This window comes from Balaenoptera ricei, chromosome 15 (assembly GCF_028023285.1).
Source record: "Balaenoptera ricei isolate mBalRic1 chromosome 15, mBalRic1.hap2, whole genome shotgun sequence".
Classification (NCBI taxonomy): domain Eukaryota; kingdom Metazoa; phylum Chordata; class Mammalia; order Artiodactyla; family Balaenopteridae; genus Balaenoptera; species Balaenoptera ricei.
In genome coordinates, this window is record NC_082653.1 from 67,679,687 (window position 1) to 67,693,713 (window position 14,027).

The 14,027-nt window shown below is 43.4% G+C and overlaps 1 protein-coding gene across 3 annotated transcripts in view; it reads right to left on the bottom strand.

The window, feature by feature from the left end:
- The window catches only part of CDR2 (cerebellar degeneration related protein 2), a 31,549-nt gene extending 22,431 nt beyond the window's left edge, over positions 1-9,118 (bottom strand). Inside the window, exons 1-2 of one of the 3 annotated variants that reach the window (XM_059898959.1) lie at positions 8,900-9,118; positions 399-511 (exon numbers count right to left, since the gene is read on the bottom strand). In XM_059898959.1, coding sequence (XP_059754942.1) covers positions 399-511; positions 8,900-8,978 — 192 coding nt within the window. In that variant the 5' untranslated portion in view covers positions 8,979-9,118. The remainder of the gene's footprint in view (positions 1-398; positions 512-8,899) is intronic. The other 2 variants (XM_059898957.1, XM_059898958.1) reach the window with 2 other exon arrangements.
- Positions 9,119-14,027: the final 4,909 nt, after the last annotated feature.

The following is a 14,027-nucleotide window of genomic DNA, read 5'->3' on the forward strand; positions in this document are numbered from 1 at the left end:
ACACGGGTGTTCACTGCATTATTCTCTTGTACCTCTTCGCAGATCTCAAATACTGCATCATTCATTTTAAAAAGAAAAAAGTGAAAAACTAAGTATAATATTCACAGCTTTATTTTGCTTCACATACTTGTAAATACTGGACCATTTACTTCTAGTACACTTCACCAAGGGTGAAGAGAGAAATTTCTTTCATCATAGCAGACTTACATGTTGGGAAAGCTTAAAGAAAGTAAAAGTCAACCTCCACACACTTCCCAATGGTTCTTTATTCTAAAAAAAGTGTATATTAGAAATTAAACCCTGCTTTTAATTCCAAGTGTTATTTTAGTTTAATACGATTGGCGCCAGAGCAGCGACAGACCACACCTCAAAGGTAACTCTCCCGCTGAGTAAATTACCTCAATTTCCTGTAACTGCTCCTGATTGGTTGTGTACATCTGCTGAAGAGAATCCTCCAGCTCTGTGTTCCGATCCAGTAATGTCTTCCCAAGCTCAGCAGCAAGTTGGAGATCTAGCATAACAAGTAAATCTTAGAAAAGTGCAAATGATCTCACTTTAACATTTTATATAACCCAGTCCTTTATTTTAAGAATGAACAAGACCCAACCCAACATATAAAGTTTAAGTCAGATCCCAGTGGAAGGTGGAATGGCACAGAAGGAAACCTGGATTCTACTTAAAATTCAGTTGTATTAGAGCCTTTTACCAGGTAATGTACTCTTGATGTACCCTTACTTGTAAGACGTGAAGAATAGTGACATTCACTTCTTTAGGAATGATCATTCAGCACTGTGACATCTAAGATCATAATTATTTGCTAATGGACTGGACTTAATCATATCCTGATTGTCTACTTTTCTGGATGGACTGTTAAGCCAAAGTACAGGCAAACCTTTCAATAGTCTCTAAAGTTCCCAGGAATCTGGCTGCTGTGAATGCAACTGTCAAAGCAAAGGGTGTTGTTACAGATCCTGGCCTCCTAAGTGGACTAAAAATTAAGTCACAAAAAGGAAAACTATTGATACATCAGTGATAAGAACATTGCCGCAGGTCTCTCTCATTTTTATCTGTTTCTCTTCATGTCCTTCCCCAAGATAAGGAAACCAGATAAGCAAAGCAGCAGTACAGTTTGTGTGGTAACTCAGTCATAGCTCATACTTTCATTTAGCAAAGAACCATATTTCTATTTTAAACCTCATTTTTCAAAGCTCTCTCTTCTTAGGCATATATGCACGTAAGACAGGATTTGTTTGTTATAAATCCCAGAAATAAAAATTTAGTGATACAAAAAAGGACAATAGTTCTAACACAGGTGACTGAAACACTTATCTGCATAGTAAATTTCTTTGAGAGGTCCTTTGATATAGTGGGAAACGCGCTGAACTGAGTAGGAAGGTCTAGGGTCCAGTTCTGATTGCCATTTACCAGGTTAACACTTTCAATATAGTCCCTACATTTAGTATTTTGTGTAGAGAGATGACTGTCCTGTCAATATGATTCTGAAAATCAAATGAAATAATACATAAGGAAGTACTTTACAAACTAAGCTGCAATACACAGGCAAAGTTATTATTAGTATTCATTGATTCACAAATGAATGATTTTGTTGCTAGGCACCATGCTAAGATTTGGCTAGAATGGTGAATAAATGGTTGAATTTCCTGCTTTCCTGACACTCCCAGATTAATGGGGGAAGGCAGACAGCAAGTAAGTAAATAAACTTGCAAACTGTGATAAACACTGTTCATCCATACATGTATGCATAATTCAATAATAGCAGACACTGTTCTGGGGATATAGGAATAAACTCAGCTAAAAAATTCCCTGCCTTCATGGAGCTTATACTCTATTGGGAGAAACAGCATGAAAAAAATATATACTAGATAGCAAAAAGTGCTAAAGAAAAAACAAAAAAGGAAGGAAGGGGGCAGGAAGAGTATGGATGTGGGAGGTTGAAATTTAAGAACAGGCGACAAGGGCTTCCCTGGTGGCACAGTGGTTAAGAATCCGCCTGCCAATGCAGGGGACACGGGTTCGATCTCTGGTCCAGGAAGATCCCACATGCCGCGGAGCAACTAAGCCCGTGCACCACAACTACTGAAGCCCGTGCGCCTAGAGCCCGTGCTCCTCAACAAGAGAAGCCACTGCAATGAGAAGCCCGCGCACCGCAACGAAGAGTAGCCCCCGCTCACCACAACTAGAGAAAGGCCGCATGCAGCAGTGAAGACCCAACGCAGCCAAAAATAAATTTATATAAAAAAAAAAGAACAGGCGACAAGGGTGACATAAGACTCAAGATGTGAAGGAACTGAATACGTGACCCACGTAGACCTACTTAGGGGACCGGCATTAGGGACCAGCACTCCAGGCAGAGGCAAACCTGGCAAACATGACTGGGGCTAATAAGGAGGCCAATGAGGCTTGAGGGGTAGGGGTGTGTGTGTGTGTGTGTGTGCGGGTGTGTGTGGCAGTAGGAGACAAAGAGGGGCTCCACGGAACCCAGTGAAGGCTTTTCACAGGATCACTCTCTCTGGCTGTTGTGTAAATAGATGGAAAGGGACGAAGGTGGAGGGAGGGTGACAGGGATATTGCAATCATCTGGGTGAGAGAAGGTGGTGGCTTAGGCTACAGTGGCAGAGATGGAGATGAACAGAGGTGTAGGATTCTGGATATGTTTTGAATGTAGGCATGTGGTATGCGAGAGAGAAAAAGGAAAAAACCTCTGGGTGTGGTGATAATGTATAAAGGATCTACTTCAGAAAGGGAGGTCACAAGGAAAGTCTTTCTTAGGAGATGTTTTAGCTAAAGCTTGAAGGAGGGGGATCTCACCATGTAAACGCCAGGCAGAGGCCCTAAGACGGGAAAGAACTTGGCACACTGCACAGCCCAACATAAAGCCAGTGTGACGGAAGCACACTGCGGGAGAGTGGTATGGGAGTTGGAGGAGTACGCCGGGATCAGATCACACAAAATTTTATTGGCCATGGGAAAGAAAGTTTAGATTTTATTCTAAGTATGATGGAAAGTCATTTCACTTAGTGTCGAAAAATATTATTACTCATTATGAAAACAGTGAACCTCGCCACATATGATTTTAAAACAATTTTTAGAGGTTGACAAACAAGGTTTAACATTTATTCATTACACCAATATTAAAACGTAACCTAGAATAAGTGGTAAAAGAAAAGCAACAACTTTTGTTACCTGGTACTGTCCGTCTGAGTGCATAATTAGCATTGTGCTTGGTTAGTTTTCCCTCCTTAGGAAAAAACAAAGCAGCAAAACCCGCCAAACACCACTGTTTTAAAACATTTTACACCCATTTAAAATAAAACCTTATACTTTTGTTAGATAGGTGTTAAAATACATTCTCTTGTGATTTAAATATTAACAATGTCTATTAATGTACTTAAGACTTCAGATACCAAGTCTATGAAATAACATCTTGTATTCACAAGATATAAAACCCTTTACAAACCATTCAAAGCATTTAAGAGACATTAATTTTTTATATCTTTTCAAGGTAGTTAGCCGAGATTTTCAAACGAGAAGCACAAAGATGCTAGGCAACCTGACCAAATCCACGTGGTGAGTCACAAGCAAAAGATAAACCACTGTCAATTCTAACTTTCATCACAATTCTCTATTATCCATATCCACACAATTTTAAGTCTATTGACAGAGATGTCCATATACTTCTTTGTTTAAGGTAGAGAGTACAAATCTTCCTAGTTGAGGTACTTAATCTTTTCACTTGTTTTCCTGGATGGCAATGAGAAACTAGAGTTGAGCTCTTTGGCTTTTACTGCCTGCGCTGCCAGTGAAAGCATATACAACCCCAGGCAAGTTAATATCTTGTTTTCATTAAGTGAAAAAGGAACTAAGTACAGCTGAGACGTTCCAGAAATAATTATTTTGTACTCAGAGGGTATGCAATGTGTATACATAGCCCCACACAGGAACCACCACGCTGAATTATTAAGGACAAAGCATATAAACATTACCTAGACATTACTTAAGTCTCTCCTGGCCTGCTGTAAAGGAGTGAGTAACTCCTCACTGGGAGGGACCCGAGACTCACCAAAGATATTCTTATCTAGCAATCAAAACCTGAGCCAAAACCGCTTCCAGAATAAAGACTAACTTGAGACCACTTCAGCTATTTTCCTCAGTCAGGAAACTACCTATGCTACTTAGTACCAGCCAGGAGCAGCTTTCCTTTTCCTGCTGCTGCAGAAAGAGATGCCAAGTATAGCACTCTTCCACTAAATAGCAAACAGAGAAGAATTTGAGACTTGTCCTTATCGCAATCCTTATTTCTAGTTAAACAAAGCCCCAGCCTGGCTCAGTAACCTGAAGTCTCAGTCTCCTAAATATTTCATGGGATGTTTAGGACAGAATTCTGGCAAAACAAGTCTCAACTACAAGAAAGTGTCTGTGAAGTCACACTGTATAACAGGATATTACTTCATCTGTTAGTTTAAAGACAAGAGTCTTTTTTGGTCTTAAGAAAAAAAAAAAAAAGTTTATTTCCTGTTGTGTAGCATCTGGCTTCCATAACCAAAAGGAGCCAAAAGCTGGCAGTGAGCCCAAGAAGGTTTTCTAACAAATTAGTGGGGGGCATGGGAGAATAAATGTCCTTTATTTTTAATTAACACATAAAAGAAAAGGAAACAATATAGTTTTGAAGCCTTATGCACCTGTTCATCTCACCTTACAATAAGGATTTTCATTAAGAGGTTGCCTTTTCTAAATCCTACTGAACTGGCATAGGCAGCCACTAAAAATACCACAGATTAACTGCAGGCTTGAGAACCGCAACTTTTCAATACCTTCGTGTTTAATATTCTTCCACTAATCAGTCTTTGCAAGTGATAATAATCTATTTTAACAGTGTAAACTGTTAGCTTTAAACAGATATTCTACTCAGCCCTATGCTCTAGGCAAAAAATTAGCTCTAGCAGTCAAGTGATTTTTTTAAAAAAGACCTTCCTTCCAGAATTCTGAAATCTTTAAATCCCACTGCTATTACATTTTTCTTATTTTACTGCAGTTTTTAAAAAAATACGAGGACGACATATTCCCACGTTAGCTGTAGTCTCTAGCAGTGATTCAGTAACATTAAGGCTGAAAGCTTTCCCTATTGCTAAACCAAATGCGTCATTTGGTGATGCTTCTGTGCAACCCCTGTTGCCAACGGTACTATAATTGGGAAAGCAAAAAACCTGAATATAAACATCAAGAAAAATGATGGTGTCAGTTTTAAGGACCAGTGATTCAGCAAATTAGTTGCTCACATGGAAAATGTACTCCTCTTAAAAAGAAGTAGAAATCTTAGGATTCCTTTAAACTAAAATTTCATTTGCTGAACCATATAGTAGAAACCCGAATCCTTACTCTAAGCTTGCACAGCTCACCAAATGACAATTATAATAGCAGCTGGTCTAAAAGAAAACCCAGTCTCTTAAGTCTTTTCACCTTGTTCTCAGGGGCACATTTCAGAGCTAGCACCATCATTACCTGCACAGGAGGCTCCTGCTGTCCCAGAAAGGATCTCACCCCCAGAGACCACTGTCAGTGTCCTCACTGTGCCAACTCAGCCCTCTGACAAAAGACAGTCTCTTCATCAAAGTGTTTTATAAAAGCAAAGGGTTTTCTCCTTCTGCCTGCACACAGCTTTACGTGTTTCTAACAAAGTATGAATGGTAGTCCAGAGCCTTCCGAGGTTAGAAACTTTCAGCAATTTTAATTTTTAAAAAGAATGCCCCAAGCAAACTTTGGTACAGAGGTTCAGTCTACTTAAATAATGCTTCTATTGCTAAAGGAAAAAAATCTGTAGTTCTATGACTTTGAGAACAGGATCTTGGTTGTTTTAGCAGCTCTCTCCAAACAAGGCTCTCTCAGTAAAATTAATAGTGAGGATGTTAAAAAATGAACAGACATATGTCTGCACTTGATAAAATCCCACTAGATCTGCTTATCAATCTAAGAGGACAGACCTGCTCCCAAACGTTATTCAGCAGCAAAATTATCTAGTGAGGGCTCTCCCTGTGCCAGGCACTACATGTAGTAGGCACACACCAGGAGGTGGCGTCTCCTCCAGTCAACAGGTTCCTAGACCATCAATGAGTAGGATCCCGCCTATCCTATCTTGCGGACAGGCACTATGGCCCCAGCTCCTGGATGAACAGCTGGCACAGAATAAATAAAATTTTTGAGAAATTAACAAATTAAAAAAATTCTTTAGAAGTTTAGGAGTTCTTTAACATATAATTTAATGAAACTGGGACAAAGATACCCTTCTATTCACACTATAGCCTTCATTCTTTTACAGGCCATATTCACAGTTATGATTGTTGGAATTTCACATCTATTCCTACACCACACACTTTAAGTTATGACACACAGGGTTATGTCAAAGTCCAGCGTGATAACAGATGTAAAAGTCTTTTGAAAAGCACAGACCAAATTCCAAATGCAAATTGGCATTAAGGAGGTTTGGACCTGTGCTCTTTAAGGTTTCATTAAACTTGAACACCTGATGACTTCATTTCGATCAGAGGTTAAAGAGTTCCACATCTAACCCCAATATGTTGCATTTGCTCCTCAGTAGATTGAAATATTACAACCAGCTGTTCCTAACAACCTCCCGCAGGGGGAAAGTGCAGTGTGGACTAAGGCACCTGATGGAAGAGAGCCATGAAAACAATAATCCTGTGTGAGTGCCTCAGTTCAGTTCAACAAATGTTAAAATCGAGCTTCTATTACGTGCTAAGTATTGTGCTAGATTAAAAAAAAAAAAAAAAAAAAAAAGAGCCTATACAGATCTACACTTTCTAAATACAGTAAAGAAAACCATTTAGCTTTGATTATAGGACAAACTGCTTAATTTATTATAGGGAAATGTTGCAAGTGCACAATGGCTGCCTCATAAATCCTGGAGAAAGTTTCAAACTAGGCCATCAGTCCTTAGGGGGAATTCTGAAAACAGGTTAAAATGTAAGACACATTTGCCTCGTGGATGCTGCGAACATGATGGCAGATACCGCCCTGCAGCCACTGAACAGCTTAGACTATACAAGCGTAATGGTGAACCACTTTGGTTTAAGTGACAGGCCACGACATAGTGATTTAAGAAATCACCTTCCAGGGCTTCCCTGGTGGCGCAGTGGTTGAGAATCTGCCTGCCAATGCAGGGGACACGGGTTCGAGCCCTGGTCCGGGAGGGTCCCACATGCCGCGGAGCAACTAGGCCCGTGCGCCACAGCTACTGAGCCTGCGCGTCTGGAGCCTGTGCTCCGCAACAAGAGAGGCCGCGACCGTGAGAGGCCCGCGCACCGCGATGAAGAGTGGCCCCCGCTTGCTGCAACTAGAGGAAGCCCTCGCACAGAAACGAAGACCCAACACAGCCCAAATAAATAAATAAATAAATAAATAATAATTAAAGGTGCTAATAATTAAAAAAAAAAAAAAATCACCTTCCCCCAGAAGAATTCCTTATGTTTCTTTTCTAAGTACGAGTCATTCAAGCCTACATTCTTTCTTCCCCCCAAATTCAATGGTTAGCAGGAACAAACACCATGGCCATTTACTATTCAACTAAATGAGATGTTAATTTTTTGTGCAAGTTAGAGCGAAAAAGTTGATTTACACAGAACAGCTGAAACAAGATGCCTGAAAAAAATTCCTGAGGATTATTCAGGATTCAGTATAGTGGTTGAGAATGTTTGCTCTGGAGTTTGGAGAGGAATCGTAGCTCCCCCAATAACAGTATCTACTTCTACCTCTGAAACTTTGTTGGATTAAACGAGCACCTGTGTGAAGGGCGCATCAGTGTCTGGCACACAAACGCTGTTTCCCAACTGCAAGTTCCTGCTATTAATAGGCAAAAAGCTGGGTGGCACTGGCTCCAAACTGAGGGCCGCTCTAAAGTTTTCTCTGGAGACAAGAAATCCAAGACAGGCCAAGACAGGAATGCCTGTTTTTAACTAAAAAGCTAGGGTGCAAAGTGAAGGAAGTGGCAGAGGTAGAAGTGCCCTCAAGTCATCTCACTTGGCATCCGGTAAACTACTCTGCATAAGCAGTTTTTTTTCGCCCCCAACAGTCTAACACCAACTGAAAAAGCTGTAAACCAGGTGGTGAAGAAGAGACAGGGTTTGGGCAGTGACTATGATTGACTCCTCATTCTGAGTGTGTGGGTTCAAAAACACTGCTGTACAGCAGAAACTAACACAACATTGTAAATCAACTATACTCCAACAAAAATTAGTTTAAAAAAATACTTGCTCCCACACGTAACTTGAGGGAAGTCATTTGGCCGCTTTAGCCTCCGCTTTCCCCATCTGGAAAATGGGGATAACACGAATTACTCTCTCACGGAGTTATTATGTCTATAAAATGTGTGCAAAGGGCTCGGCACGGTTCCTGCCACACAGCACTGCCACCCGGGTACTTAATACCTGCAGCAGTTCACATTCGCTGGGAGCCCCGGCTGTGGTTCCCCCCGGAGGCGGAGGAGAAGCGGGGCACGAGCACGGTAAGGGGCCACCCCTCTCTGCTCCGAGGAACGCCGTGGGGATTAAATCAATTAATCCGGGGAGAGCGCTTCAAACGGTGCCTGGCGCCCGGTTAGCACTGCACACGCAGTAGTGGTGGTGATGATGCTAATGATGCTGACGCTGATTACCGCGCAGAAACCTGGGCCCCGCAAAGCGGAGTCCTCCCGGGTGGGACGGGCAGGCGCGACAGTCCCAACGCCAGGTGAGCGCCAGACCTACCCCGCCCCTGGCATCGGTGGGCCCCGAGCAAAAGCAACTTTCTAACAATTTCGCGGCCGGGAGGAGTAGCCTCGAGCCGGCAGCCGCCCCGACCAGGCCCCGCCTGGCGATCGCGCCCTCACCTTGCTGGAGGTCCTGGTGGTCGTACCACGGCTCGTCCTCTTTCATCTCAAACTCCTCCACCAGGTTTTCCGCCAGCATCTTGGCCGGCTCTTCCAGGGGCAGCGGCCCCCGCCGCCGCCGGCCCGCCTCAGCCGCTGCCCCGGGCTCTCCGCCGGCCCCTCCGCACTCAGCCAGAGCCGCCCTCTGGCGGGACCCGCCGCCGCCCAAGTTCCGCCGCGCCGCCCGACCACAGCCACCCGCCGCCGCTGCCGCTGCCGCAGCGGGGCGGCCCGCAGAGCACGCCGCGGACCAGCTTCCCGACTCGCCCCGCGCTGCCCAACGACCCCAACGGCCAGCGCCCCGGCGCGAGCGCACCAGCCGGCGTTCCAAGCCGGCTCCTCACGCCGCAGCCGGGCCCAACGTGGCACTTCGGCAGAACCCTCCCAGACCGGGGCTGCGATTCAAACCCCCGGCGGCGCCTCGGCCAATCGTGAGCGGGCCGCCGGCCGAGCGGCGGCGACGTCGTCCAATCGCTTCTCACCGCAGGCCCGCGGTTCGCCCGGGCTCAAGGGCAAGCAGCCAATGGCGACTCCGAAGGAAACAAAGGAGGCGGGAAAAGGCGAAGGGGTGCGGCCGAAGGCCCCGCCCTCTCCTCTGCTTTGAGTCGCTTCTGGGCGTGCGTTCGGGTTGCTGGGGTGTAGAGGTGGTGGCCTCCGCGGCCCCTGTGATGGGTGTCCGGCCGATGGACGGGCTGCGTGGGCGTGAGGGGCAGGAGTCCGGCCTCCGAGCAGTGGGCGGTTGCGGGCAGGAGGCGCGAGGAGTGCCGGGACACCGAGGTCTGCTGCCCCGTCGGCCCCTACTGGTCTTTTGGCTCCCAGATTTGCTCTGCTTAGTGCGGGAAATTGAGGGTCGGTCGGAAGTTTAGAGCAGTTAGCTGTTTTTTCCTTGATATGTGAGCCTCTAACCCGCTGAGAATTTGTTCTCACTCCCCCTGAAATGGTGGGCCTCAGACCTACCTGAGTATCTGGGGGCAGTTGAAGCTAAGTGCACAGTTAAGCATCTGAAGTCATGACGTTACACCTGGAAAGAAGAGAATGCAGCCCGAGCACTTGATGGCCAGCAGGGCAGTGAACGCTGTTCTCCACAGAGAGTAACAAAATAAATACGGCTCATGGGTTGTGGCTTTTACCATCATCGTGCAGACAAAACACAGAAATTCTAAAGTAGGGTGACAGACCAGAAGGTCAGTGTTCTCAGCCTTGATGTAATAGTAAAGGTACGGCTGACAGAAGACAGCTTAGAGTAGAATGCCAGCCAATAAACGTGGAAGAGGTAATAAAAGAGGAATGGTAAACTCACAAATCCTTTTCTTCTGAATCCAGGTATACTAAAAGGTAAAATGTAACTGATCTACTTTTTATTGCTAGGTTAAGAAAGAAGCTAGGTCCCCTGTGTAGCCTGTACTGCCCTGGTTGTCAATATTCTGGTAGAGATATTGTTAGTCCAGAGCCAAAAGAAAATAACTAAAACCAACTATCTTAATTTACAAGTAAGTCACTACAGAGAAAGCTCTTTGGAAAGAGAGATGATTGGATTTAGGATTTGCTGATGGTGATTTGTGGAAGCTGAAGGGCTGGAATCATGCCTCTGACCTTCAAGAGACTCATCTTTCACAGTCACTAATCTGCAAGATTGAAAGTGCTTTTTCTCCATGGCAAAACTCCTTTTGACTCCGGGTCAAATGGGAAACCGTATTGAAATGCTCTTTAACATTCTTCAAAAAACAAACACAAAACAACAACGAAAAAGAACGATCTGGAGAATTAAAGTTATTGCTGATTTTATTTATTTATTTATTTATTTATTCATTCATTCATTCATTCATTCATTTATTTATGGCTGTGTTGGGTATTCGTTTCTGTGGGAGGGCTTCCTCTAGTTGCGGCAAGTGGGGGCCACTCTTCATCGCTGTGCGCGGGCCTCTCACTATCGCGGCCTCTCTTGTTGCGGAGCACAGGCTCCAGACGCGCAGGCTCAGTAGTCGTGGCTCACGGGCCCAGTTGCTCCGCGGCATGTGGGATCTTCCCAGACCAGGGCTCGAACCCGTGTTCCCTGCATTGGCAGGCAGATTCTCAACCACTGCGCCACCAGGGAAGCCTATTGATGATTTTAAATGGCAACCGCCCCCCACCCCCACACACAAAACCCCACATACCAGACTTTATGCCTTTTAGTATTAGTGTGTTCTTTTTAAGGACACTATTTGGGGAAGCTTTTTTTCCCCCTCAAAAGCTTGAACAAAAATTGCACTGAAAAAGACAAGTTAGCTTCCAGTGCTAAAAACCCTGCTTTGGAGGGGTTTCCATCATTCTTTTAGAGTCTATGTAGTCATAGCTGAGAAGCAATCATAAGCAGCCTCTTCAGCAACATTATTATTTGGTTTAGTAATAGGTTAGTGAATAACAACCCAAGCTGATTCTAAAAGGAGGGTTTTGGGTTTCACTTAATAATTCACCAGTATTTTGTGCACCTGCCCACCCTAATCATTACACCATTTTGCTACTTTTAAACTCTTCTGTATAAAACATTTTGTGTTACAGAAGAACCAGTTTCAGAAATCCTTTATTCCTGGTTGTAAAGATACAGCATTCTTGTTCTTTGGTGTTTTGTGGCTATAGTAAAATCAGGTAAGGAGAGTTTTTAGATAGTAGTGTTGGCTTTAAAAAGATTGTTAAGTGGTGATTTTCAGTTTGATACCTTCTGAAATAAAGTGTTTATTACGATGAAAATAATCTAAAGCAAAATATTGATAGTTCCTTTTGCGGATAGAAATAAGGAAGATTTTTACTTCCTCCTCTCAATATATATAAACAGAAGTTTAGGCTATGGAGTTTTTTGTAATGTTATTAAAACCTTATATTCACCATATATATACATGTATATCTGTCACATAAACCTTATGTTTCAGACAGGATGGGTGCTCAACTCAAAATCTTTTAAAAAATTTGAACTCAACTAAGCAAGCTTATGATCTGCAAAATTCTGAGTTTATAAATACCTGCCTTGTGACTTAATGATAGATCAGTTCCGAGGGTGTGGCATGCTTCTTGTTTTAGCATGCCTGAAATAAAACTAAGAAAGAGTGCCTAGATTTTGGTGGGCTAAATTTGTATCTTGGCTTTGGTTCTACTGACTCCCTTGTTTTTGGCTCTCTTAGTAACCCTGTGGCCTCAGCTTCAATCTTCATTCTCACTTATGCCAAAAAGTAAGTCCCTAGAGTGAGGTCTTCAACAGTAGTTCCCAGCGTTTTCAAACCTGAGAATTACCTTTAAAGCCAAAAATGTTGGCTGACCTCCACATAATAGTACTTGTATTTTTCAAGAATTTGAGAATGCATAATGATAACAAAGTTCAAGTATTTGTATTGTATCATTACAGCAGAATCTACAAACATTTTAAGAAAGCTAGTACACAAATGGGCAAAATATTCTTTATTCTGTTTACAGACAATGCTTGGTCTGCATATGGTTTTCATAACCCTTTTTGATAATTCTAGGGCTCTACTTCCCATAGAATTAAAATCATTTTTGTATCTACCCGATGCAAAATGAAACTCAGGGACTTAGTTGATTTGATCATTTGAGCCAGATGCCCACTTCCCACTTCTAACTTGCTCTCCCCTTCTCTAAGAAATTGGGTAATATAGACTGAGGTTCCTGCTTAATTCCCAAGAATTGTTTAAGCAGGTAACATCTAATTATCTGAATATTTTTGTTTTCTGCTTCAGTAAGATTTTGGAGACCTGCCCATTATAAAACAGGAAAATCATGGTGTTATCTTTTTTTTTAAATTTTATTTATTTATTTTTGGCTGCATTGGGTCTTCGTTGCTGCACACGGGCTTTTTCTAGTTGTGGTGAGTGGGCGCTACTCTTCGTTGCAGTGCACGGGCTGCTTATTGCGGTGGCTTCTCTTGTTGCGGAGCACGGGCTCTAGGTGCGTGGGCTCAGTAGTTGTGGCTCATGGGCTCCAGAGCACAGGCTCAGTAGTTGTGGCACACAGGCTTAGTTGCTCTGTGGCATGTGGGATATTCCCAGACCAGGACTTGAACACGTGTCCCCTGCATTGGCAGGTGGATTTTTAACCACTGCACCACCAGGGAAGCCCCCATGGTGTTATCTTTTTTTTCTTTTTTTCCCCTTATTTATTTATTTATTTATTTATTTATTTATTTATTTATGGCTGCGTCGGGTCCTCGTTGCTGCACGCAGGCTTTCTCTAGTTGCGGCAAGTAGGGGCCACTCTTCATTGCAGTGAGCAGGCCTCTCATAGCGGTGGCCCCTCCCGTTGCGGAGCATGGGGTCCAGGCACGTGAGCTTCAGTACTTGTGGCACGCGGGCTCAGTAGTTGTGGCACACGGGCCCAGTTGCTCCGCGGCATGTGGGATCCCCCCGGACCAGAGCTTGAACCCGTGTCCCCTGCATTGGCAGGCAGACCCCTAACCACTGCGCCACCAGGGAAGTACCCCCCATGGTGTTATCTTAAAACTATAGTCAAGATTAAAAAACCAAGATGGGTCTATACCTACCTCTTGCTTGGTTAACCTTTTCCTGTTTTCCCGTTGGATAAATCAAGTCCCTGAAAGAGTAAGACAATAGGCCAGATTTAAGAGGAATATTTACATCAGAGCAAGGACCAAAATGTGTTCTTTCTATATCCATCTTAGCTATGTCCTTTGGGCCAAAGTTACATAGGATGTCAGGAGAAGATCAAAAATAAATCTCCCAGTGCAAGTCCATACTACTGAATGGACAACTTTATGCTAAGATGAAGGGCTTGCTTCTATTCCTTCTCTTTGACACTTGCTAAAGGATGTCACTTCATTGTTTCTTTTCTGTTGTACCCTCCCAAGTAGGGAGGATAATACTGCCATAAACACATCTCCCTGACCACTAGTTAAACATGTCTAAACTCTTGAATATATTTCACTTTTATAAGTTAGAAGAGATATTAAAAATATATTCAAGTAAAGCCACACTCTATGCAAATTAGGGTTCCTGGCAATATCTCACAAATTGTTGAGTGAGTGGATAAGAAAGTAAAGTATTAAATCTGGTTGCATATTCACAGCTAGTGGTTTTGGACTTTT